The sequence below is a fragment of the Montipora capricornis genome, chromosome 8 (assembly GCF_036669925.1).
Source record: "Montipora capricornis isolate CH-2021 chromosome 8, ASM3666992v2, whole genome shotgun sequence".
Classification (NCBI taxonomy): domain Eukaryota; kingdom Metazoa; phylum Cnidaria; class Anthozoa; order Scleractinia; family Acroporidae; genus Montipora; species Montipora capricornis.
The window spans coordinates 30,914,228-30,941,727 of record NC_090890.1 but is presented as its reverse complement, the minus strand read 5'-3'; the positions used below and the strand labels follow the sequence as shown (position 1 = coordinate 30,941,727).

General features: G+C 38.9%; 2 protein-coding genes across 2 annotated transcripts in view; both read left to right on the top strand.

The window, feature by feature from the left end:
• LOC138059190 (eukaryotic translation initiation factor 4 gamma 2-like) overlaps positions 1-20,351 on the top strand; it is a 27,896-nt gene extending 7,545 nt beyond the window's left edge. Inside the window, exons 8-27 of the mRNA XM_068904733.1 lie at positions 260-370; positions 534-644; positions 792-863; positions 4,588-4,832; positions 5,356-5,465; positions 6,754-6,803; positions 6,933-7,016; positions 7,871-7,969; positions 10,046-10,125; positions 10,482-10,608; positions 11,042-11,140; positions 12,384-12,485; positions 13,053-13,110; positions 13,457-13,503; positions 14,934-15,032; positions 15,274-15,332; positions 16,511-16,664; positions 17,562-17,616; positions 18,558-18,679; positions 19,347-20,351. Coding sequence (XP_068760834.1) covers positions 260-370; positions 534-644; positions 792-863; positions 4,588-4,832; positions 5,356-5,465; positions 6,754-6,803; positions 6,933-7,016; positions 7,871-7,969; positions 10,046-10,125; positions 10,482-10,608; positions 11,042-11,140; positions 12,384-12,485; positions 13,053-13,110; positions 13,457-13,503; positions 14,934-15,032; positions 15,274-15,332; positions 16,511-16,664; positions 17,562-17,616; positions 18,558-18,679; positions 19,347-19,412 — 1,950 coding nt within the window. The 3' untranslated portion in view covers positions 19,413-20,351. The remainder of the gene's footprint in view (positions 1-259; positions 371-533; positions 645-791; positions 864-4,587; positions 4,833-5,355; positions 5,466-6,753; positions 6,804-6,932; positions 7,017-7,870; positions 7,970-10,045; positions 10,126-10,481; positions 10,609-11,041; positions 11,141-12,383; positions 12,486-13,052; positions 13,111-13,456; positions 13,504-14,933; positions 15,033-15,273; positions 15,333-16,510; positions 16,665-17,561; positions 17,617-18,557; positions 18,680-19,346) is intronic.
• The window catches only part of LOC138059191 (G patch domain-containing protein 4-like), a 10,418-nt gene continuing 3,262 nt past the window's right edge, over positions 20,345-27,500 (top strand). The window contains exons 1-5 of the mRNA XM_068904734.1: positions 20,345-20,469; positions 23,991-24,114; positions 24,359-24,432; positions 24,714-24,806; positions 27,330-27,434. Coding sequence (XP_068760835.1) covers positions 24,039-24,114; positions 24,359-24,432; positions 24,714-24,806; positions 27,330-27,434 — 348 coding nt within the window. The 5' untranslated portion in view covers positions 20,345-20,469; positions 23,991-24,038. The remainder of the gene's footprint in view (positions 20,470-23,990; positions 24,115-24,358; positions 24,433-24,713; positions 24,807-27,329; positions 27,435-27,500) is intronic.

Sequence of the window (27,500 nt, the reverse complement as noted above, 5' to 3'; positions counted from 1 at the left end):
ATTGATGGGTTACCTCCACTCGCGTGGAGCTCCGCTGTTAAATGTCCCTAGATTGCAAAAAGAAAAGAAACAATATAAGTACAAAAAATATAAAGAAATTCTAAATTCTAAATTTTCTATCCACTAAACTTAAAAGATGTCAGTGTATTAATAGTATGTTCAGAACCTGACCAGGAAAGGATTCTGTCATCAATGATAATTGCAAATGTCAAGGCTCAAAACAGAATCAACATCTTAAAAGGAGCTTTTATTTCCACAGCTGCTGGACAAAAAGAGGCGAGCAACAATTGCAGACCTGTCTGAGTCCATGGAGTGTCTCTGTTACCTGATGAAGACCGTTGGCCCTAAGCTGGACATTCCAAAAGCTAAGGTTTATAAATTATTAAACTTGAATTAAAATATCAAACATGGCCCTGTTGGTGAGGAGCCACACACTGCAGTGGTCTTTGATAAAATTATTTTATTCAAATCAATAATATTATATCGGGACCTTTTACTTGGCCCTTAAAATCTTTTTATGCCTTTGGTTGCAGCCTCTAATGGATCAGTACTTTGAACGAATCCAGCAGCTTTTAAGTCGCAGCGACTTTCCATCGCGCATCAGGTTCATGATTGAAGATGTCATAGATCTACGGAATGCTAAGGTAAATATGTGGATGTTAGAAAATGTCCCCTTTTCATTCTCTTCAAAACCTACATTATGTAAAATGATTCTTGTTCTGAGTGTTGCAAGGTGTTAAAAGTCTTTTAAATGTATATATGTTGTCCTTGATTTTTTTTCCTGCTCCTAGTGGGTACCAAGGAAATCTGTTCAGGAGGGAGGACCAAAGAGGATCCAGCAAATACGTCAAGAAGTCTGGCAGGTGATAAATGTGCATGTGATTGGGTAGCACTCGTTTTTCTTCAAACACTACCATCTGAACCCTCATCACAACAGCAAGAACGCTCCATTTTGACAAGTCCAGTGTTAGCAGTATTGCCGGAAAATAATAATTTTTGTGTCACCTAAACCTTGCTAAATGGCCAAGCTCTTACGAGTTTTGTATAGCTCAGTGGTAGGGGATACTTACATCCCGTAAAGGTTATTAATCGTAAAGGTCATTGGTTTGACTCATGCAATGGAGCATTCAGATAATTATTTAATACTAGCATTACTGATCATAACTGGACATACTGATACTAATAATATTTTAGTGACTTACTTTTCATTGTTTTGAGATACAGTACCACCTGAAAGTATTGACCCCTTTACCGCATCATTGCCGTGTCACCTTCTCACATCTTTCCCTCAGTATTCCCATGGTTGACCGATTTCTTGCCAAGGGAAATTTACAGTTAGGCTCCAAAGTTGCCGCGGGAAAGTCGGCTGAGGTAAACCCTCTATAATTAAAATCCCGCAGTGCTGGTGAAGTTGAAAAGAGTTTCCGTTTTCTTTGTGTTTTGTTGAAATCCCACCAAAGAACCTAAGCTGAACAAGTTTTGGCTGGAAATTGTGAACAGCAAAGGAGATCATAGCCGCTAGTCATGGACCTTGGTTGGCTTTCTATTTGCATGCAAAAGAAAATATCTGTAGCCAGATACCGACCACATTTGAAACCTTCTTTACAACATACGATGCATTTGATTGCTGTGATTATTTGGAAGATTTCTTGTGGACTGCTCATTTGAAGGTTCTATGTGTCTATTTCTTAGACGCTTTTTTAGAAGCTTTTGTGGTAGTGTAAGTGCACTCCATACAATGTCACCAGGTTGTATGAGTGTAAGTCCTTGGTAACCTGGGACCACGCTCTGCAGTTGGGGTTATGGAGCAAAAAGGAATGTGGTGAAAAATAAATTGCCGAGTGTAGCAAGCCAAGCGGGGGTCTTGAGGAGGGAAGGAGCAGTGGAGCCTGGAGAAATGCCTTTTATGCGACTGATCCACCCTGAAGGCTGGAAATGTCAACAAGTCCATCAAACTGTCAAAACGTTGACATCACGGATGTTTCTTTGCATGAATGCACCCGAAAGTCAACAAAACGGTGCACATAAGTTTTCACGCGGAAAATAAGAATGCAGCAGAGCAAATTTGTCGCCTCTGCAAAAAAGTTTTTGATTTCGGCCAAAGGCAAAAGGGTGCCCGTCATTTCTTGTTGATCCAGGGCAGCAGTTTGTCATTTTAGCTGAAGAGTTAGCAACATTTGGACATAAATTAGTATGTGGAGAGGATTATTCTGAACTGGCTTGCCGTTCTTGTGCCAGACAAGTTGTCCGACTGCAGCAGTCATTAACAAAACTTGTAACCCGTTGCAATGAGCCTCTAGACCAGGGTCAAGAATCGCTTGGCAGTGTTCTGTTCGAGAAGGAAAGTTCGGAATCACATTCAAAGCGATCCAATGCACACCGATCCCTGACTGGTAAAACACCTTAGGTGAAGTGAAATTAAGATGGTTTAGAGGAAAGTACCCCAAATATACAGTACATTGGTTTCAAAATAATCAACACTAAAAACTATTTCTAATTAAGTAAAATAATTCAGTGAGCAACTTAAGAATACTGGACCACATGAACACCAACTTTCAGGGCTGCCATACACAAGATCAACATCGAATTCAAAGGCATGCAGCTCTTTCTCTCCTTTTTCGTCACCAAACCAAAGGTTTTCAGTCCTAGACAAGACAATTCTTGAACATGGTCTTTCATTATGGACACCGGCGGCGACACGAATAGAAAGTTGGATGTTCTAGTGCTCAATGTTGACAGATTGCGGATGTTGATTGTTCTTGTCCTCCAGTTCTCTTTTCCAAGTATCTTTTACAACATGAGGGAGGAGTTGAAAGATTAAACTCTTACTCAATCTCGCAAGTTTTTTCTTGAATTGTAGTTACACAAGATGTACGTGACTTTCACGTGTTAACATTCTGCTTCATCATCTCTCAACATCCACAATCTGTGAACATTATTTTGAGCACTTTGGCCGATCAGATCATGATACCAAGATCTGGTATCATGGATTGGCGGCATGAAAGGCATGTCTTCAGCCTCCGCCCTCTTTCCTCCACGGCTCGCTTTGATTGCCAATTTATTTTTCGCCACATTCCTTTTTGCTCTGTAACCCCAACTGCAGTCCCAGGCTAAGTCCTTGGTGGCAAATAGGCCCGCAGCGTTTGCATAAATCACGCAAATAAACAGGTTTGTTGGAAGCATGCTTGAATTTCAACCATTGAGCCCCAAAATCGGCAATAATTTAAAAATTTATAAAGTAGCTTCTATTTCCAAATCAATGGAATTACCTGGTGATAAATAACCTTGTGTACGGAGAGTGAATTTTTGACTTTGCAGAAACAATGGTCCACCTCAAGAGTTTGGCGATTGTGATCCTTGTGTTGAATTTGCACATTTCTTGTTGAACTTTATAACGCTTCAAAGAAAAAAAACAAACTAATGAAAACCCGGTGTCTTGCCGTTGTTTTGTCTCAGATGTATCCTTTGTTTCGTGAGTGGTTTGTAACATGCAACGTAACTTGATCACAGGCGGAAAAGGCTGAAATCGATGTCACATTTGATTTTGCAATTTTACTTGTGCAGCCAAAAGTACGATGGAAAAATTGATACATCTTATTCGATGGTTTAACATAGTACACATGGATATTTTGCGAGGTGCGAGTATTTTAAAATATGAGCAATGAGCAAAATGTCCAAGAGTATTATATGTTGAACCACCAAATAAGAGATCTATTATTCCAGGACAGAAAGGTGTTATTTTGCTTCAATTTTATTTGGTAAGACTGTCCTTAGGGTGCTTGCGAAGGATGTGAACAGCAGAAAAACGCAGCCAATATGCTTTATTTGATTGCATGCTACACATAATAATAATGTGTAAATTACTTATTGCTGATGAAAGTGATGACAAAGAAACCATTCTTAATTCAGCGATATGCCTGGTCTCAAAATAGTACAGACAGAGGCTGCGATGCAACGGATGTGGTTGTAAGAAATGTATCAAATTGAAATCTGACAAGTTTAACAATAGTGTGGAAGGAATAAATTATTTGCTTTTCACCAAAATGGCAATGATAAAACAAAGGCTATTGCACAAGTTTGAATTTCAAGTTTGCAAAATTAATAATATAAGGACAGGCTGAGGCAAAAAGAGATACAATTGAACCTTTCTCAAAACCAAACAACTTTCTCACACACATACAGTATTACAGCCCAAATAACAACAAGCGTCTTGTGGGTTGGATGATACAGCTGTCGCTTATTTTATCTCTGTATCTTGAAGACGTCTTTGGTTTTACATTGTATGAAATATAAGCCCTAATGTGATTTGTGCACTCTCATTTTGATTACAATTTTCTTGCATTAAAAATCTATTCTTTTCACCATGATATCCACAACTTGAAAGTCTTCTGCTTATTTGATAAATAATTGTTACTTTCCTACGGCAAGATTGCACCTCGGTTTTACCGAGGGAACATAATTTGCATACCTCAGTGACATACAACCACTATCCGCAGCAAAGATGAGGTATTGCCTTGTTCAGAGGGTCAACACTTTCAGGCAGTACTGTACACTCAAACTGGTTTTTAACTATTATTCTTTCTAAAGGGTGTTGGTGGTCGACCTGGTTACCCTGTGTCCAATCCTGGCCAAATGTCAAGGAGCACCCCTCCTTTAACTCGCAGTGGCTGGGTGAATCGTCCTGGAGTAGGAGGACGGCTTGCCGAGCCTCCTATGAGCCGTGGGATGAACGACGTGTTTGTTACTGACAATGGATTTCGTCCCTCTGTTCCACGATATGACAACTTCAGTGCTGGTGGAATGCCAAATGACAGAATTGGTTTTGGTTTAAGGTTTGTGAGGAAAAAATAAAACAGTTGAGACATTGTATCATGTGGGTGACCAGTATCCCAAGACTACAATAAAAAATGGTTCTCTTCTTGGAGATTCCAAAATTTGTTTAAATGGAAGCTTGATGGTTTATCTGATACAATGTATGCAGTTGAAATAAGGGGTTTCATTAGAAGCCAGGACCCGGGTACTAGCAGCCGTCTACACTGAGTACAGTACCCACCGTTGCTCAAAGGAAGTCTCAAGATCAAAAGCCAGTCAGACTATATATAAAGGTGCCTGCTGACTCTATCACACGGTCCGTTCTACTTAAAAACTTTATGAAACCCCCTATGAAATACCTGTTGAAATTCAGAATCTTAAAAAGAAAGGAAATGACTATTTTTTGGATTTTTATTTAATTAATACATGGCATTCTGTGACATACCTTGATTGATGTTTTTAATCTTGCCTTTTCTTAAGTTTTGAGTTTTATATTTGCATTATATTATTTGAAGGTCACCTAAATGTGCTTTTTTTTTCCAGATATGATGATGAGGATTATAATAAGTTTGCAACTCGTGATCCATGGGCTGATCTGTCAGCAAGACAGAGCAATGCAGTGCCAACCAGTTCCTCAAATAAATTATCAGGGGGTAAGCAGGTCTTGAAAGCATGACCACAGAATTTAAAGATAATGATAATGCCACTTTATTGATTGAAAGGTATTATGCATTAATCTAAGGAAAAATTAATTCTGAGATTGATCCTAAATTTAGAGTATACATCTCCTAGCTGGACACAACAGCAGTAACTTGGTTTTTGTTGAAGCAGGAAAACTGAGAGCGGGTGAGAACCAACGCTTTGGTGTTGCCCCTGCCATTCATCCTTCCCTTTTTTTACCTTACCGGTACCTTTTTTTTCCCAACAAAAATTATCTAGGACCCCAGTGTTCAACAAGTACATTGTACCAAAAGAGAAACCAAAAACAATGGCTGCTTCACCCATAGAAATCTGTGCTTTTTCCCCTTAATTGGAATAATTAAGTCAGATTCTTTTAACCCTTTGACGTCCAAACCGGCCAGACTTAGTATTTTACTCTGTCTAACGCCAGGCAATTTTACTCGTCAATGGGGAACCTTGGGAGTCAATGGGTTAAACTTAAGATTGAAATTCCTTTTGACAATGGCAAAATGAAGTCTTCTACACATATCATTAATTTTGCTTTTGAAATGTGGCATTTGGCATGCCGCCAGGAAGGAAGGAGCCGTCCGTCACCTTCTTGACACATTTGGTTACTCTACTCAAACCAGCCACCAACTTCTTATTTTATTGAAACCCCTGGACCCTAAGGACAGCCATTTTGAAAAATAAAGGGCTTCCGTGTCCTTGGAGTTTAGATCCATCCCAGCAATCGCATTCATTTCATGCACAAGAGTGTGCGAGCGGCAAATCCGCAAGAGGAAGCTACCCCTTTTTGAATTCTCTGCATTCGTCCACAAATGCAGTATTCTGATTGGTCAAAAGAGACATGGGATAACAAGCCACCGAAGCCGCCTATGATCCTACAATAACAAGGAAATATTGAATTAAACTTTGGCGGCGTTTGAGGCAACTGTTATAGAAGCTTTTTGGGAGCTCTCTTGTAAAATCTAGCCTGCCAATGCAGCTTAAGAAAGAACAGAAAAAAAAATCAGTAAATTGCCGAATGGAAGATACTTGAAGAGAGGGACGTGTTCATAGTGATGCCAGCTGGTTATGGAAAAAAGGTTTACCGGTATCTCATGTGAAGCAAAAATGGAATTTATGTAGTGTTGAGGGGTTAAAGTCAGAGCTCCCAATGTAATAGGATATTTTTGATAGTTTAAAATTATTGCCACCATAGGTTATATTCTCCCAAGACATACATTTTATTAATGACTGGCATTGTTTTGTTATTGATAGGTGGGTGGAGACATACAGCAAGGCAGAACCAAGCAAATGCTGATGGAGAGGTAGAAATCCTGTTATTTCACTTTTGCCATCATGTGTATCAGCAACAATATTGTTTATATGTGTGTGGTTTTCATGTGAAGTGTTTTGTTAGGCTTGTTAACTTGAATTTGCACTCTCTTCATTCCAAGATAAGCCTAAGACCAGCAAAGGATTCAATTGCCGCAACTCAAAGGCCTGGCAGATCTCAAACCCCACCTGCTCAGAAATCATTGGTTTGTACATATCTTGCTTCTTAATAAATCAACTTTGCCTTTAGCTTTAAACAACTCATATTTATAAACTGTTTGCCAAGATTTTCCTCTGATTTTTCAAACAACAAGAGGCAGAAGGTACAAATGTACATGTATCCAGTTCATGCTGATTTTCATTTAGAGGTTCTCTAACTGATGGCATTTCCAAATCACATAAAACTACTCAATGTAATTGACAAAACTCAAATAATTTTTGGGAAATCAATATAAAACTAATTCCAAAAAAGTTAAAATGTTATTATTGATTTGGAAGTCTCATTCAGCACAGACAAGCTATAACCCAAAGGAAGCAAATTATTGTGGTGATAGCCCAAATGGATTAGAGTGTCAAATGTTCTGTTAAGTTGAAGTTCATGATTTTGTTTGAATCCAGCTGCATCAATAAAATTTGAAGTTGGCAGTTGGTTTGAGTAGTGTAAATGACTGTTGTCTTTGTTGAAATCAATTTTAATCTTGTCTTTTAAAGAATCTGTCTTCAATTCTGGGAAAAAAGTAGCCCACGGTTTTCGTCGGCTGTCAGCACTTTAATATTGAAACCAAGGGCTTTTTAATTATGCTGACCTCACTCTCTAGTCTTTTCAGATCAAGGCAACAATTTTAATGCCTTTCTTACACTATTTCTAAAATTTGTATACACTGGGGAATTTTATTAAAGAATGCACACTCTGATGGAAAGATGGTATGGGACTGCATTCCTAATAAGGGAGTCTGTCATTTTGAAACAGTATATAGGAATGTTTTGTATCTAGAGAGGTTTTGCCTCTGGAAAAAAAAGTTACTGCACATTAAAATAATTTATTATTCAATTTGAACAGGATCCTCTCAACAGAACGGCTGCTCCTCCTATCATTGAGAAGGCAAAGAAGCAAACAAAACAGCAAACACCTACAACAGCTGATATTGCTAAACAAGTGGTAAGCAGTTTCAAAAAATTTAATTATATGTGACCTTCCACGGGAAAACGTACACTAACGCTAAACCGTTAAATTGACCGAAGCGTTAGATATCCGTTAGCCGTCCGTTAGAAGTTTACATGAAACCGTCAGAGCGTCAACTTCATCCGTTAGAACGTTAGTCTTATCCGTCAGAACGTTAGGTTCATCCGTCAGAGCGTCAGCCTCGTCCGTTAGGGGTTTAGCCTCGTCCGTTAGAGCGTTAGTCTCATACGTCAGATGTATAATAGTTATTAACCTTATCCGTTGGGCAAATCTTGGATTCTGTTGGCAAGTGAATTAATAATCTGTATCGATTGTTCCGGATCAGAGGATTCGTAGAGCGTCGTTTAAAAATGTGACCCTCTTTGGGACAACCGGCCGTGTCCTTCTACAACTTAGTATAATTACATGTAGTAGAGCGCTTTTTAAAAAATTAAAAATACCGAGAAAAATGAAGGGTTTGTGTTCGACGTTCACCTCTGCGTACCAATAGTAAAACAAGGGTGGAAAGTTCGATTTCGGATCGCTCCAGCACCAAGCCGATTTTCACTGACAAATTCGCATCGTACAGGTTTCAAATCACGCACCAATCAAGCTGAAACTCACAAACAAATTCCTATCGTACAGGTTTCAAATCACGCACCAAGCAAGCTGAAACCCAGAGGTTTCCTTTCATGCCATTATATCTGAAATCCGTCCAAAACTCGAAGCGCTGGACCTCAAATAAAATTGAAAAAATCCAGCATTCGGAACTCCAAGGAAGCGTAGTTGGAGTTTGGTGTGACGGCTTGCAGCCGTCACAACGTTTGCTCCTCTGTGATTGGCTAATAAGAAATCATCATCCAATCAGAGAGGAGCACATGGCGTGACGGCTGCAAGCATGTATCTAAAGCCGGTATACGAAAATTTGGCGCTGGGAATGCTGGAGTTTTCGATATTATTTGAGGTTGAGCGCTTCGAGTCTTGGACGGATTTCAAGCTGAAATAACTACGCTAATAGGTAGAATGGACAATAAAGACTCCAAAAACGAAGACCAAAGATCGAAGACCCATCCTGCGCGAACGCCAAATTAAATGTGATTGAATGATGCATGACTTACCAAATTTCAACTGAAAAATATCTGTTTAACTTTTAAAACCACTCGCCTGGAGTTTCTCGCGAGCTTTTTTGCCCCCTCGGCATCTTAACTGATGATACAGAACTCTTTTATCGTATTTATAACAAAGAGCTCTCTTATGAACGCACCGCTTTGAATTTATCGTTACTTCGGCTTTGAAAACAACATGAAATGCTACATTTCTTTGGATGAAAATAATCATTTGTTGTATTTTACTTTGCAACTACAGTAGCTAATGAAGTAATGGATGCCGTGAGAAATTCACAATTTAGTAATGCATCGCTTCATTGTGAGTCCGACGGTCAAAACATATCGAGATTAGCCACTTTTATCCGGACTTCGTTGCATTCAGCAGTTATGGCGCCATGGGCGCGCCTCTTCGGAATCGTATTTTAAAAGTCACACAATCGTTTCTGGTGGCCTGTCTACATCGTAGTATTCTTAAAGCAAAAAACTCGCTGAAATGTGCATCCGATTTGTTTTGGCCAGCTCACGATGGTGCTAGTACTTCAAACCATGGCCTTTGTTCGATGAACGGTAATCGCTCACTACGTTGTGGTGTCATCGATCAGCCTTTCGAGCTTAGAATTAAGACTTGGTGTTAAAGCGCTAAGGCAGAACGTTAGAACTGATGGAAAGAACGTTAGAGCGTTGGCACAAACCGTTAGAGCGTTAGCACAAACCGTTAGAGCGTTAGCACAAACCGTCAGAGCGTTAGTAAAAAACGTTAAACCAATCTTCAAAACCGTTGAATATCCGTTAACCGTCCGTTAGTTTTAAGCCGTTTAACAGGCAAACATTAGTGTACGTTTTCCCGTGGAAGGTCACATATACAAGAAAAACACACATCTTAAACCACTTTATAATTATCGGGCATTTAGAGAGGAACTGATACAATCAAGTCAGGTGTTTAATGATTCTATTACTGTTTCTCCAGGAAAACATTGTTGCGGATTTTTTGGAATCCAAAAATATTGATCCAGCAGTAAAGGCTGCAAAGGACATAAAAGGTCCAAGGTAAACAGTCATGGTGCCAGTGTAAGCTTCCTTGCTGAGAGGTCTTTACTGGTATTTAATACATGTAATTATTATTTTCACCAGTACATCAAGAGTTAACTGCTCTATGGCTTCAATGTGAATGCCATTACTATGCTGGAAGCATGTGCATTTATAATGTTGGAAACCCATCTTGACATCTTAGATCTATCAAGATGCAGTTTGTGGTACCTGATTGAATGCACACCTGATTGTAATTTTTGGGAACTGATGTACCTGTTTTTAAGTTTTTGGCAAACAAAAATGGCAATATAATGTTCAAAATCAATGAGTCGTTCCTAATTTCTTGCAACTTTTTTTTTTTTTTTTTGGTTAAGATTCATCTCAAGCCTCATCAGTCAGCTGTTGGCAGCTACTCTTGGCAAAGAAGATAATCATTCTCTCATTGAATTGTTTGTGGCCTTGCAAAAGTCACATCTCCTCACAGCAGATACCTTCTTTAAGGTGAGTTTTTGTTTGTGATGTTAATTGTCTGTATTCCAAGTTGGGGAGAAGAGCAATCTAATTTGGGGCATTTCTGAACATATCTGCTTCTGCTATTAAGAGCCAGCTTCTTAAAGGTGACCTAGCTGTGAATCCCATGAAGTGGAAGAGGGAAGTGGATTGCACCTGTTCAACACAAGGTCCTTATTTCTGATGCTGGTAGAATGCCTTCACTTCATGAGTGAAAGAGATTATTGTACAAGCAAAAATAACAGTATTCAACTGGCTTTTAATGCTCTTTGGTAACTGTTTGAAATTGTATCTGACTACCAAAACTGTTGGCCGTTGTATGCATTTGTGGAAGATACTCTAAGAAACATGGTTTTTAGACCACCCTTTTTCTTAATCTTTACATGTATGCCTAATTTTCCTTTTTGGGCTTCCATTTCTGAAGGGAGTTACTGATGTCTTGGACAAAAACCACGCAACAGAAGAACATGGCCAAAATGTGAAGCAACAAGTGGCACAGATCATATCTATGGCTATCACACAGGTATACTTCAGTATTAAATGCAATTGCACTCATTCGGTGGAAAGTGTGATGGTGCCACTGTTCGGGAGAAATACCGTGTGACGTTATTGTGTTTAAAGACAGTAGGAAACTAATTAGCAAAAATTCTGGCGGACAATTACGTAACATACAATTTATTCATTCGCAATGTGTGACAGTTTGCCTTATATAAGAGTCAGCATATCTATGATAGTGCTGCAGTTGTTGTTTCGAAAGATTACAAAGATTATGCTATGGAAAAATAGAAGTTATCATGTTCTGCAAACAGCCACTAAAATTGTCTAAGAAATAAAGAACAAGAACTAAACCAATGTCTGACCAAAGTTCTTGTTTACATGTATAATGTAAAATGATGTTTGTGGGACTGCTAAGCCCCCCAAATTACTGCAGGTTTCTTAAACAAGGAAGGACCCCAAGTTTAAAATGATCTTTGCTTTGGGTGAGACCTCAGTCATTTCATTTTTAACACCAAACAGTTAAAGGGGCTATGTCAGATTATTTTAGGGTGTTTAAAGGAAATCTTTAGTTACTCACGAGTGTTAAATTAGAGAAGAGTAATGTGGAATTTCTTCACAGATAATATTTTTGTAACATCACAAAAGTGATGATTTTGAGCAAATAGTACTTTTATCCAGGCAATTTGCCATAACCTTGAAAAATGTTGGGCCAATTTTTTTCAAGATTATCCAAAATGCAATCCTTTTCAATCTTGTGCATTTGTGTCCATCCATGCTTCTCTTTTCTTTTGCTGTATTTATTTCATGTTGTTCAACAGTTTTAAGTGGTTATTGCAATGATTATATTTTCAGTTACAAAGTCTGTTTTGATTGGCCACTCAACCTCATTGTGTAAATAGTTCACCCTGAAGTCAAAATAGATCAGTTTTGTTTCTGAGGAAAGGAAAAAAAATAGTGTTTCATTTCTGGACTGAGTATCTCTGGGGATGATGAGAAATAAGCCACATTAAAGCTTGATCCCCAAGCCTGCTTCTTCCATTGTAGGAGCTACCAGGAGTACCTATTAGATTCCTAGGCTTTTTTTTTTTTTTCAAATTTGTACTGTTGGCATTACTCTTCGGACAATCCAGTTTCAGCTCCTTCATTACCACCCAACTCAGTGCCCTCTCTTTTTGTTTAACATTTAGTTACCGTAGGCAACCCAGTTTATACTCACTCTGAGTGTCTAGTTTCAATTAATTTTGGATTGATTTGTTGTCATTCATCAGGAGGTTTTGAATTTAACTGATGTGAGCTCCCTAACTGAGAATGGAAATCACTACCCACTCCTCCTGCTCTGCCTGAAGGAACTGGAGGCCTTGAAGGAGCAGGTCAGTGTTGTCATCAATTTGGTCAAATGCTTACCTTTTAAGGACGGTGCCTACTAATTAAAGATATTTTTGCCCCGGTGTGTAATTATGCAGGAAATGTAGATCTTAACAAGTGTTATTGAAATCCAAAAGAAAATTGGGGGTAACCACGCATTTTTCAAAGATAATTCATAAATAATATGTGTAAAAAGCTCTAAAATACAAAGCAATGTATGGTGTTCTTTCACAAATTGAAGCTTAATTACCTCTCAAAAATGCACGGTTACCCGCAATTTTCTTTATGGATACCAAGAGTACTTACTAAGATCTACTTTATCCGGAAAATTTTAAACCGCGCAAAAATATCCCTGTATTAGTAAGCATCGGCAATAGGAAATCCGAGTATCTCAGAGATGCGCAGAACGTATGCGCAATAACAATAGTAGGCACCGTCCTTAACTGTATCACTTGACCATCCCCTATTCACAAACGAATGGTGTAGTGTTTGATTGAGTAAAATCTTTGTGTCACTCTTAGGAGCAAATGGGTTGATTTGCCTTATTCAAATTTTGATTTCTTTTCTTGTAGGAATGGCTGGTGAAAGTATTTACAGACAGTAAAGTGGACCTACTGTCAACATTACCGGGTTTGTTTTCTGTTCCACATGGACTGTATGATACCATTAATTTTCCTTTTTCAAACAATGCAATGCTCAAAAGCGTAGAGTTTTTATGATCTATATTTAAGTGCCCATTTACGGTTTTGACCTTTTTATAACCGGTCTAGCACCATGTGCAAATTTTCTAATTTCAAATCATGAGACTCTCAGAGGAACCTTTTCTTTTTTTCGTTTTGACAAGTTTGCAAATTGTAACTTTTGAATGAAGCAATTTCCCAGGGAGTGATCACTGAGCCTGTATTTGGAAAATGGCCGAAAAATGCTTGTAGGGTTCATAGAATAAATTTTCATTAGTATTTTGATATTTTCCCAGGGGGAAACCGAACAAATGAAGACTTGATGTCTGTTCTTGAGAAACAGGTAAATTGTTATTGTTAAGTGTTAGTAATGTATGTGACAGTTGATTTGGGAGCCTCTTTGCCCCCTTGATATGCACTCATAATTCATCCCAAAGTTATTTTAAATGGAATTAGTCTGAAATTATATGCTCACTTTAACCCATTGACTCCCAGGGGTTCCCCATTGACGAGTAAAATCGTCTGGCGTTAGAGAGAGTAAAATACTAAGTCTGGCCGGTTTCGTCCGGTTTGGATGTCGATGGGTTAACATTCAGAGTGAAAATCCTATTGTTTCGGTGATTGCACTTACAGTACTTTACAAGTTACACTTAGTTCACTGCACTCCACTTCAGTTATCTGAAAGTGACAGCTATTTAAATGTGGCTAAATGACATTTAGACAAAGTTAAAATTAAGGTGTTGCTGGCCATCATTGTTTGGTACTAAGGCTATGGAGGGTGTTCCTTGCATTTTGCAGGGGCTTACATGTACATGCTCAATGTTGCATTTCATTGTGCATCGTTAATGTGCTACTATGACCAAAAAATCAAATATTCTTTTTCTTTGGATTTCAAAACTATGTTAACTAAACACTAAGTGACCCAAGTTTGAAGCCTTGATTTCAAAAAGACACCTGTTTATTTTAAGTGGAGTTTTCCTATTTATATGGTCGGCCAGTACTAACTTTAAAATCTTGAGAGAGCTGGATCAAGGAGAAAATGACTTTGAAGACTCGCTTATTTTAAGGATGCAATGTTTGTGTATGCGTTTGAATTAAAATGCAGCATAAGAGTTTTGGGCTTTCAGACTTTTAAACTCGTGTTTTGCGTATTATTGTTAGCTGCATTTACATGCTGAAATTTTAAGCTAGTGAGTAAATAACATCACTTTTGCCTCTTTAATTTTGCTCCCACCCACCTCTATAATTGGCTGGGAAGCACACTGACTGCTGCATCAGTGTGACAGATGCCAGGTGGTGGACTGTGGTGGGCTTAGGGTTAGCCCACATGCGTGTCCAGGATGACTCTCAAGCACATAACCCCATCTTGCCAGTGAGTTTGAATGAAATGTAATGGGTTGAAAACCCGAACTTGCCGGAGGCAACCAGTTGCCCAGTAAACAAAGAATGGTAAAAATACATTTGGAACCTTCAAAGAAAAATCCAGCTATTAGCTAGAGCACGATAATGTGCCTCCCTTCAGAAGTCTTTTGTTTCCTATAAACAAGGAAATGCTAGCCCATCAAAAATTGAAAATTTTAAATTTATGCGTTGCTAAAGAGCATTTACATGTAATTTACATAAATGTACAAATTATTGAATGCTGCTTCCAGTGAAAGGTGTGACTTTTCTTTTGTACTTTAAACAAAGGGAAGTGGGATTTAGTTAGGTAAGGTAACAAAAACTAGACATGAAAGTCAGTATTGGTGGATTATGCTGGTGCCTTCATTTTAGGGCCTGGTGTTCCTGTTCCCCTTGATGCATATTCAAGCTGATCTCTATGCTAAGGTAGAAGAAGATGCATCAGTTACCGCCATCTATAAGTGGGTGAAGGTAAGAATTCGCCTGCAATGGGGAGCTTTCTGTTTTTTCAACTGAAGACTAGAAATGTTGTAAAGCCAAAAGAAAATTCAAGCACCATTTAATTACTTCATTGATGGACAGTTGATCTAGAAACAGATGGTTCTAGAAACAGGGTGTGGGTGTCCCAGGTCTAATCAAATTTATACAATATACATAGCAGGTTCTTGCTGTAATAGCACTCCTTGATATGAGTATTTTGTTACTTTTCTAGGACAATGTGGAAGTTTCTTGGCATAACAATCCAGAGTTCATTAATGTGCTCACAACTTGGTAAGTTTCTGTTTGTGAAGGTTGGGACCGGTGAACGGTGTTATCAAGAGTTTTGTTCATATTATGAAATTGGCACCCAATTCCGAAGGGTTAGTTATGCAATCAACAAAATCAATGTGCTCACAAATTGACGTGATCACACTATTTGAGAAAAGTAGGGGAAGAAGTTCCCAGTGTTGTGGCTGTCCTTTGTGAGTGTATTGGTGGGTGGGTAAAGCAGCTCCGACCACATCAGGCCCCCAGTTGTTCAAACGACGAATAGTGCCATCCGCCGGATAAATCACTATCCAGTGAATAAGTAATAGCGAAATCAGTTGCGCTATCCAATGGATACTGATTTATCCGATGGATAGTGCTATCCACCGTTTGAACAACTGGGGCCAGCTAAATAGCTGCCAGAACTTCAACAATGATGCTGAACAAATAAAGAGCAACGGTATAAAAAAGAAACAGAAAAAATATAGTGTGCTTTCTCGATCCCATTGATTTCCTCAAGTCATCATTTTTGTGTGGAATACTAGTGGTATCCCACACTATTGCTATCAACTCCGTAAATCGCTAGCTAGCTAGCTAGCTAGCCAACATATGCAACATACAGTGAACATACCAACCATTACCTACCCTGGGTGCCAAAGGTTTTTCTTGCGCAGTTTCCGGTTTCGGTCATGTCTCTATTGTGACGCGCGCGAAGCGAAGCGAATTGAAGAATTTCCGTCCGCCGCGCGCGAGAAAAAACCTCTGGTACCCAGTGTAACCATTACCCCGAAGCTGTTCGACTCCAAAGAAAATAAACTACGTTTTCACGAATACTTTTCGCTCCTTCTGATGAAAGGCTTTGACAACATAAAAACACGTTTATTTTCAGTGAAAGTCGAATACAATTCTTGTCAAGTAATTCAATAGAGGTATTGATTTATCGAACGGAACGCTCACTGAAACCGGTAGAAAACATGTTTATGTCACGTGCTATGAAACCGGAATGATCATAATGATTTCACTGAATCGTGATTCATACCACAGTATTCTAGCGAATGGAACCTAGCAAATATTTTTATTAGTACAATAAGCTTCCCGTCCCTTCAAGCTTTCATTTCAGTGGGCGTTTTGTACCATGTTATCACTGTCATGAACTTGTAAAATTTGTCTTCTCAACTCGTAAATGTTTTCTCACTTGACAGCCTTCTGAAGTATTCAACCAAAGACAGTACTTTGGCCGAAGGTGTGGACACCTCACAGAGCCCAGAAAAAGACCAAATCGAAAAAGAAAAAGCAGCTCTAAAGAAGTTGCTGCCACTAGTAGAAACGTTTGTTCATGAGAAAGTTGGCTTGCAAGTGAGTTCCGCCTTTCCATCTTTACAAGCCCTCTTTTCCCCTTTCTTTGCGCACACTTCCCGACCATTCACTCCTCTGCACTTGAAGGTTTGTCTTACACAACATTGGTCCAATCACTCTTCAGCCAGTTGGAGAACTCACCTGTGAGAGTTTGCAAAACGTTTGGGACGTTTACTCTGGCCTTTTTTTCACTGAGGTGCAAGGGCACCAATGTCGGTCTAGTACAAAGTTGCCAACGGGCTTATTTCGAAATGAAAGTCGGCAAGATCATCGCAGGTGGATAAGCAGCTTAAACAATTGTAAACAACCCTGAAAAACTTAGGCTTGAAAGGGATTCGAGCCTTCGATCTTGCATTCTTTTGCCTTATGATTGGGCATTTGAAAAGTGAACTCTCCTTTTTCCCGCGTTGGCCTCGATTTCATGCTTGTAGCACTCCAAACCCCACGACGACGAAATCTAGGTTTCTTTCCCTGAAAACCCTTCCATGGAAGTGGTCATTGAAGTCACACAAATATCGGCGGTTCTTCCCCAACTCCTTCCCCAACACACACACTCACATCCCTTCACTATTTGTTTTCTTCTTTCCCAACTGTTTATGATATTTGCACGGCCTAATATGCTTGTGTTTGGGTCCTTCCAATTCTATTGTCTTATAGACCGTATTCATTAATGTCGGTCAAGAAATTATTCTTTTGTCTTTGTGCTAATCATCCTAACTAGCCTCACTTTGGAATAAAAATTCTTTTGAATTTTGCTCGTGTTTACGAGGCTAGTTAGGATGATTAGCATAAAGAGAAAAGAATAATTACGTGGCCGCCATTTATGAATACGGTCAATATCCAGTGATTTCATTGTTTTGTGTTGACTGATTGGTTGTTCTTTTATTCAATGACCAGGTTGGCGTACTCTATGCACTTCAGGTGTTTTGCCATAGTCATAGCTTTCCTAAAGGTACAACCATAGCCTTATTCCTTTAAATCTCGCTTTTGGATAGTTTTTAGTAGATGTTTCACCAGATTGAAACATCTAATGTTCAAACTAATGAAGGTCTGAATGATGAATCTTTGGTTATCAGAAAACCAAGTATCGTATGTTAAAGGGCTACTATGATCAAAAAATCACTTCCTTTTTTTCTTCAGATTTTGAAAGTGTGATTCCTTAACGCTTGATTGGAAAATTTGAGCTTTGATTTTTATCCAAAGGCTGTTTACATTGAGTGTAAGTTTTGGATTTCACAGTCCGCCATTACTCACGTTCCAAACTGACCGATTGGACCTCAGAGGGTTGGATCTAGGGAAAAGTGACGTCATTGACTCACTGGCTTAAAATTTCAGGGTGTAAACGCAGCTTATTATATATGCAAAACACGAGTTTAAAAGTCTGAAAGCCCGAAACTCCTGTGTTGCATATTACTTCAGCCGCGTACACACGCATTGCACTCTTAAACTAGTGAGTCTTTGACGCCGTTTTATCCTCGATCCAGCTCTCTAAAGATTTTAAAGTTAGTAATGGCAGACCATCATGAAGGAAAATTTCAGTTACAATAAACAAGTGTTTTTTTGAAATCAAGGCTTAAAACTTGGGTCATTCATTTTATTTATTTAACATAGTTTTCAAATCCAAAGGAAAATGAGATTTAATTTTTGGATCATAGTACAAATGTACCACTTTTAGGGCCCCTTTTTAACCCGGGTCGATTAACTGCGACTTGCCGGCGATTTCCATCTACGCAGTGGACAAGATACTGTGGCTGTAAAATCGCAATAAAACTGCCAGGAATCCATGCTCAAACTGTAATCAAAATTGTCTGTTGAAGGGGCCCCAAAGAGTGGTTATAAGTGTTTTTTAACTTTTCTATTTGAACTGACGCACAGCTGTGACGTTATTTGTAGGTATGCTACTGCGCATGTTTGTGTTGTTGTACGATACTGAAGTGGTGGAAGAAGAAGCTTTCTTAAGATGGAAGGAAGACGTCAGTGAAAAGCACCCTGGCAAAGGAAAGGCTCTCTTTCAGGTAATAACTTCACAAGTTCAGATTCAAGTTTTTACTGTAGCCAGCAACATAAGTACACAGCGGACAACAAAAAACGAAAACAGTTTATTATATATTACTTTTCTTTGGCGACTCCAACAGACTAGCAAGTTCTGCAACTTGTCACGTTTTCCTTGGCAAATGCACTTGTTCAAAAGCTAACTTGCTAGCTTTTGAACAAGTGCATTTGCCAAGGAAAACGTGACCACGTGATGTTCGCAAGGGAATGTTCTCCACTTTTTTTTTCATAAGTTGTTTGTACATAAGCACGTGCGTAAGACGACGTAAGCCACTTCGGAAAATACCATAATACTCTTTGTTTGTCCCCCCAAAATTTTGCATAAGCATTGTTTCCAGTTTCCCTTGGGACTTACAATGGTCCCAAGAGAAAACAAAAACAATGCTTGGGCAAAATTTGGGGGACAAACAAAGAGTATTATGGTATTTTCCGAAGTGGCCTATTTGGAACTATTCTCTGGAGTAACATCACGTGGTTTGAAGTGGGAAAACAAAACGTACAAGCTAAAGAGGTCAATTGAGCTATGAAGGCAATTGGGAGCTCGTCATTATGTAAGTTAGTAATAACAATTTAGAGGATGTGGATATGAAGAAACTGTACGTCTCATAAGGTTTGACTTTACATTTTCAGGTGAATTCGTGGCTGACATGGCTGGAGACCGCTGATGAAGAGGGTACAGATTCAGAGGCTGAGTAACCAAGCCGCAAGCTGGTGTCGGTCCTTGGCGAACTGAGGCAGCAAAAAGCACTTCCACGAGGGAAGAAAATAAAAAAATATATCAACAATTAACTACTAGGGATTTTAAAGTCTTTTTTTTTTTTTTGTCTTCAAGATATTCTGGAACTCACCCGATATTTTGGTTGCTATCTTGCTTGCCGCATGCAATCACACCGTTGAACATTTTGCTAGCTTTCAATTTAATTACATTTGAGTCAGTCAGAAGCGAATACCTTGCACATGTATCGTGAGCACGTAACATAATCGCATCAAGCAACTCTGTCTGTAATATTTTTGAGAGAACTGTTGCACACCGTGTAGTAATAATCTGAATGCAAAGCAATGACTAATGTGGAGCCCATTGATTTGTTTCCAGTGCGTGATATTAACATCATTTAGAACTCGGTGACCAGCAACAAATATTGAACCTTTGTTCAACAATACTACTGCCAGTAATTCTCTTTCAAAACTACTACTCCTTCCTGGTAATTAACAGTTCAACTTATCGCCTTGAAGTGACGATAGAGTATGGTTGTCACGATTATGGTCTTTTTATGTCAAGTAATTTCTTTCACGGTTAGGACACGATTAGGTAGACTCTGAGTTGAATTATGATGAGTCAGAGGTGCTTCAATTTCATTGAATTATTTTTAATTGTAGAAAGAGACCCAAGCACTTCGAATTTACTTAGCAGCAGCAAGCAATACTCTTTAAAACAGCGATAGCATTACTAAAACAGCTGTAGCCTCAACGTTAACAGAAGTCAAGTTAACTTCCTGCAGTATTACTGTCTCGGTCTTGTTTACTTCCTTACTTTATCAGCCTACCGTAAAATTCTTTTCTGTATTCACTTGTTACTTTTATGTTAATAATCACATGCACAATAAATGTCAATTTAATTTTCCTTTCCTTAAAAAAGCATTTGGTACCATCCATCACGTAGCGGAAACTGGCGAATCACAGGGTTGATCAAAACTCTTGGCGATTTGTTACTGACCTAAGCAGTACGTCTCTCAAATGTTACGTGGGCAGGAAGGTAAACTATCCTTGTGGTGTCGCAGGTTAAGTGTACTTTGGACCTTTTTTTTCCGATATATAAAAATGATCTTCCTTACTCGCCTTGACACAAAGCCTGTACAGAAAGGTTATTCGATTTCTGTTTCTGATTACACTTTCGCTGGTATCCAAACAGGCTACAGAAATGCAGAAGCCTACAATTAAAGTAATTTTGAGTTGTTTTGTAGTACGTTTTAGCTGGCCAAATCAGCATCCTTCAGGTACATGCAGCTACCCATCGGAAAAATTTTTTTTCTAACAGACTAATTCGCAAGGCAAGGCAATGTCTTATTTTAAAGATAGAACAATTAACACTGGTGAAGAAATTTACAAGTCATCCTTTTTCCTCGTGTTGTCACCACTTTTGCATGTTTTACATGGTTTATTGTAACCCTGTCATTTTGCATTACGTATTTCCGCTAGTACAACCTAATGTTATGTACATAGAAAGCCATCCAGAAATCCCATTGTACCGTAAGAGTGCTGGTTGGCTAGCAGAAATGTAGTATAAACCAATTACGAAGCTGTATCGGCTCCTTCGTTTATGAAGGGACTAAATTTACCCCAATCAGATCACTAGTTTGAACCAACGCGGTAAACCAGTGTGATTATCGTCCACTGCTGCTTGCCGGAGCGTTTCAGTGGTTAAAATACCATGTCATTGCCTGATTTCAAACCGAGGGGGACAAGGTACGAGTCTGCAAATTATGGGCTTAGCCAGCGGTTGATCCACATAGTTAGAAAGTGCACACCAAGCTTCACAAAATCCTCAAGTTTGGTGTTCATAGACCCAATATTAAGCGAGATAAAGCCATTTAAAAACGTCAAGATCTACCCAGAAATATATGGTCATCCACCCAGAGCCTCCTTTTGCTTTTTTCAAGCAAAAGAAAGGCTCTGCTAGCAGGGTGATGGTCATCCGAACGCTGCCAAACATTTCTTTGTTAAGTTTGACGTATTTAAATGACTGTATTACAGTCAAAATGACCCCGGTTAAAACCAAACTTGGGGATTTTGTCAACCTCAGTGTGCTCTTTCTATGTTGATAAATAGTTGCTATTCCCATAATTTACAGACTCGTACCTACTTTTAGTCCCGTTTGGCTTGAATACAAAAATACAGCCTGTCAGAATGCACGAGATCCGTGTTTTATTCGTTACCATTATTCAACGTAAACGCACAACCTGTTGGTGGGAGTTGCCACGGGTGCGAGAAGAAAACCGAGCGTAGACTTCGCCCGCCTAGGAGACCGTAATACGCTGTAAGAGTCCCGGCGGCTTACAGAGGGAAAAAGAACTGGAAATGGAGCATCAATGAAAAAAAAAAGATCTAATAGAAGACATTTTCAATTCAATGAAACTGCATAATGAAAGACCGAAAACGGACAACGCAAACAAAATTAAAGGTAATTTACATGTCGTTAACCTTGCCGCGTTTACTGGGGACAACACTCCAACGAACGAGACTCGATGGTAATTTCGGTTTTGCTGACTATCTAGTTTTAACGTTTCACTCGGTTACAACGGACTCACAACGGACTCACAACTTGAGTTGGTTACAACCAACTCAACGTTCTGGACACTCCTTAGACTTGATCATTACACGGGACTTGGATGGCCTTGTTCAGACCACGCCCATCTCTGACAGTTTCTTGTCAGATCATTGTACTGATCTGTCTGAACTAACTCTCCGTATGCCGGCTACAACTGTTGGGGAGATCTGCTACCGGAAGACTAAGGCTACAGACATTAAATCGTTCAAGGATGATCTCGGGGAATCGTATTGTAATCGGCAGTGCAAAGTCGGACAGTTTTGATTTGAAGTTTGGTGTGCCACAGGGCTCCTGTGTCGGCCCAATGCTGTTCTCTCCCTACTCTTGGCGATCGAGCCTTTGTGGCCGCCGCACCAAAACTGTGGAATAATCTTCCGTTAGATTTTAGATGCACTTCAAATTTTTGAGTTTTTAAACGTAATTTGAAGACACATCTTTTTAAAAAAAGCTTTTTCTGATATAGTATTGTAAGATAATTATTCATTCGTGTCATTTTGACTATATAGTGTTATATTTTATATACTGGTAATATATTGTTCTTTTATTGTAAGGCGCATTTGAAAACTGCATAGTTGAATTTGCGCGGTATAAATATATGTTGTTATTATTATTATGAGTAACGAGCCACTCTGAAGCTCAAAGTAAAGTCCCAATTGATAAATTGCATTCTCTACTTTTGATTGGCTAATTCCCATATTGGCCTATTCACCACAGTGTCGGTGGCTAGTGGTGGATATTGACCGAGCTCCATCGTCCATATTAACCCTGTGAGTCAACCCGAGTGTGGACAATGTGCGAGCCAGCGAGGCATGCGAGCAATGGCTGCGAGTCATGCGAGCCATGACTGCGAGTCATGCGAGCCAAAATGGCGAATCAACATGCGAATCACACAGTTATTGAAAACTAACCGTTTTAAAATGGGTGCTTAGACTTAATAACAGTTTATCAGCGCTGTTTGAAATTGGTGCTTAAAGGGGCTAGGTCACGCTGTTTTAGGTAATTTTGTTTAATTTTGTTAGTTATGAGCTCCTTAGCTTTCCTGTGTTTTGTTTGAGTTCCTCTATAGTTCTGAGCCGTCATTTTGTTATTTCAGTTAATTCTATGACCATTTGATCAATGCTGAAATTGCCTAAAATTGCGTGACCTAGCCCCTTTAAATTTGCATGACTCGCTGGCTCGTAGATTGTCCAGCCCCAGTCAGCCCCAGTCAGCCCCTGTCACGCCTCTTTTTCTTTTTAGAAGCACCAGCAAGGGGAGTTTTCGCGGGTGTTCACAATAGCCAGTGATAAGAGACCTATGGACAGCCAATGCTTACGTCACTTGCAGAACACTCAAAACCCAAAAGTATTTCAAAATATAGCAGTTCTAAAAAATACAAAAACGCGACACAAGGTTGACTCAAGTGTACAATACGTATGGAAGTTCCGGGTACTGGGCTCCTGTTAAGCTGTTCACCGATATAGGACGTTTTCACCCAACCTCTAGAGACACCAATAACAAAAGAGAAATGTAAGACTTCTGGTGGACGAACAAAAGAAGCTAACGCAGAGATCTTTTGTTTTCGTCCACTAACGTGGCAGCGATGACGTCACGTGAAAGCCCCGATTGCAGGGTGGAGCTCTTACTGGGAAGGAGAAGCCATTATAGAAAAAAATATTTTAGTAGTAGATTTTAAATTTCTTATTCGATGGCTTCATAAGCCTTGGGAGAAAAATACTTCATATCTCGCAAAATATCCGTTCGTACTGTATGTTAAATCATCCAATAAGCCGAACCTCATTATTCATCATGCTCTGTGAAACCTTGGGGCTCTGTATTTTCTAAGGCATGGTTTAAATAGTTTTTCAACAATTTCACGTGTTGTTTCATAGAGTATGAGTTCCTTTTCCATGCATAAAACACGCCCTTTTTGCGATTACCATTGCATGAACTTCTAACCGCGTGACCAGTTGGGTGACCAGGGACCTGGGAGCTTGTGTTGAATTGCGCAACCAAAGATGGCGGACGACACTACCAACAAGAGCAAAGCAGATTTTGCAAAGAATCAACTCGAAAGACACGGCTGGAGTGAAGGTAAATGCCTTCACCATATACATTTAAATAAAAAATTGCGCTGAATCATTTATTGCAAGAAGATATCAAGAATTTCTGGCTTAAAAAGCTTACAATGTTTTCACACAAAGACCGGCTTTCATCTCTAATTTTCACGTGGAGCGGAGAAAGCAAAAATCATGGTTTTTCACAACTTTGATCGATATTGTACGCCACTTTGGTAAACTTCTTATTTACTTCTTTGTTTTCTTCTCTTCATTTGCAGGGAAGGGTTTAGGAAAAGAGGAGCAAGGAATTTCTAAAGCTATCAAAGTTAATGTTAAAACAGATCTTGCTGGGGTGAGCTTTATTAATATGACATGTTCTTTTAGTTTTGAAGTATTTGCATTGGATGTGAAGTTTGGTTAACGGTACTTTTTATGTTTGCAATAAAATTATTATCAGAAGAGCGAAGAAGAGATTCCTGCTTTTTCTCACATTATTATGCTTTCTATGAACGAAATGACTGTATATGAAATGAATCACGTAATGTATTGAACTGCGGCTATAAAATCAAATCATAGCTGCAGGGATCATAACTTCACTTGATTTTGTTATCTATTGACTGATTGATTTTCTAGGTTGGTTTTGATGCTGGCAGCCAGTTTAGCTTTCAGTGGTGGGATCATGTCTTTAACAAAGCTGCAAAAAGTATTGTGATACACGAGAGTGAGGTAAGAATTCTTTATTAACCCAACATTGCGTAGAGAATAATCATGATTTTGACCTTGACGACGTCAAGGTCATTGACCGTCGTCCCCAATGGGGAAAAAGATTATTTTTAGAAGCGTGGCATTCAATTCGCGAACCTAATTCCATTAATGAACACGTTTACATTCCGGACATTTGCAAGGCCCTTGGCAATCCCAAGTGACGTTTCTACAGCTTTTTAAGCACTCATTTGTTATTCGTAAGCCATTTTATGCTGAAGAATGTCATTGTATTTTGACCGAAACGTCTTTTTACATAAGTTTTTTAGTCAGTGACAACAAGTTTTTTAATTCTTTTTAAATTAATACCTGTTTTCTATAATCCATAAACAAATTACTGTACCATGGGATGGGAGAAGACAAAATGGGGTAATAATGATTATATGGTGGGTATTGACTGGAAAGCACCACTGGTCTAGGTAAACGAGGTAGAGCCCTTATTTCAGTTCAATTCAAATCATATGCAGGTCAGTGAGTGAAACAAATTCTAACCTCTTATTCTTTGCTTTTTCTGGGAAATGCAGCCATGATTGATATTTTTGGATTCCCTATACAGGCCTTCTGATAGGGTGTGATTAAAAAATGCAAATTATGCGATTTTTTCAGGGCAGATTGTGCGATTAGAGAGGCCAATTATGCGATAAATAATGTAAATTGTGCGATTTTTTCTCAGCAATTTTAAGCTTGTTTTATAAGGTTTCAGGTTGAGAAAAACACTTTTTTGCTGCCCTAAAGACATTTTGAACACAAAGGAACAGTAATTATGTATCTTGATCGACATTAGTTGGGATAAAAAAAAAAAGAGGTCTTCTGCACTACCGGTGCACCACGTTAAAAGTTGAAAGGACACAGCTAACATGCCAAATGAATGATCAAGGTGCTTGTCAACCACGAACTTTCGAAGATGGTCAATCATAATAGGGCCATACCCCCATTTATACGAGAGAAAATAAGCCGCGGCTTTCTCTGGCCACGGCTTACAGAAGACTCGAATGTTCAACCCGTATAAATGGTACAAAATCTATGTTCACGTCTTTTTCAAGCCGCGGCTTATATTGACCTGGGAATACATATTCGTATAAATAGTTCCTTTGGCGTATTTTGTACACCGTGGCCAGAGTAAGCCGCGGCTTATTTTCTCTCGTATAAAAGGCCCTAATATTTCACAACTAGAAAAACAGTCCATCGTCCACGTGGATCATGGAGCGTACCTGTGAGGTACTTTCTTGCTCGATCGTCAGCTGTCAGATTGGGCGGAAGATGGGAACTTCCTTCTTCATCGACGAAAAAGCGAGCGTTTTCACAACAAACTTATCCATGAGTAAGTTTTTATCAGTTTTCAACGAAAGAAACTACATTTTGCCGAAAAACTTACAACTTCGCTTATTTTTCACAAATCTCTTCTCTAAGAGAAGGCAACATTTCAGTGGTGTGTATATCAGGGCGTGTTTGTGTTGCACCAATAGAAGGAGACTCGTACCAGGTCCCCGACATAAAAAATAAAGTCTTGAACTTCGAATGTTTACGAAATCGAAGGTGACAAAGGGTTTTTAGCCTTTTTCCAAGATAAATCATCTTAAAAATGGCGTATTTATGCAGGAATTTCTAAGAAACGTGTTGATTTATGTTTCATTTTATGAATTTTGTGCATCCTTTTGTGAATTATGCGATTTTTCGTGAATTGTGCGATCGGATGCGATTTGAGGTCGATTGTGCGAAATCGCACCATCACGTAATATCAGAAGGCCTGCCTATAGAATCATGTAACACTTTTCAGTCTATTAATTTATTTGCATATTCATGTAACCATAATTTCACCGATGGCAAAGCTCCTGCATCTCCCACATAAACCACTAACTAAATATATGACTTCAATTCCTTAAGTCGCTCCAACGAAGGGCTAATGCGCGATACAGTTTCTCACAAACCTTTCTTACAGTTGTTAATTTACCTTGATTGGCTAATTTGCCATTGTTGATAAGAGTCAGGCTCACTCAATTGTAATAGCCAATCAGGTACGCTCAATTTGGGAAATAAACCAATCAGATTGCGAAAAAATTATAGACAACCCCTGCTCTTTTTTGGTGCCATGATCTTGGTCATGCTCTGAAATAAACATTTTCTTTGATGTCATCCCTGCTTTGATGCCATCCCTGCTTTGATCCTGAGTGTAAGTGAAACAGCCAACTAATTCTGGAAATTGGGCTAAAAGATTTCATCAAATTGTAAAAAATATGTAAGAATCAAATGCACAATCTCTGTGAACCCAGGGGGGTGGGGGGGGGTAGTTTATGCATTTAGGTGTTGTAACCACTTTAAACCAGTCTAGATTGAATGTTTTCAATTTCTTACTCGTGGATGTGGTTGTTAATGAATAAATCATGTTGAAGGAAGCAAGATTTCTTGTCATTTTGGCTCTTTAACCATAGATATGGGATATGATGCAGTTTGCAATAATTATTACAGTAACTATTGATTTATTTATAGGAAGGAGTGGAGGTAGTTAAATCAAGCAGAGCTTCATGTGATATAAGCAACAAAAGACCTAACAAGAACAGTGGCAAACCACTGCTCTATGGGAGATTTGTTAAGGTAAAAAAGATAAGCTATTGTTCTTTAAGGTTATTGCAACATTCTTTTTTGTTGTCAGAAAAAGGT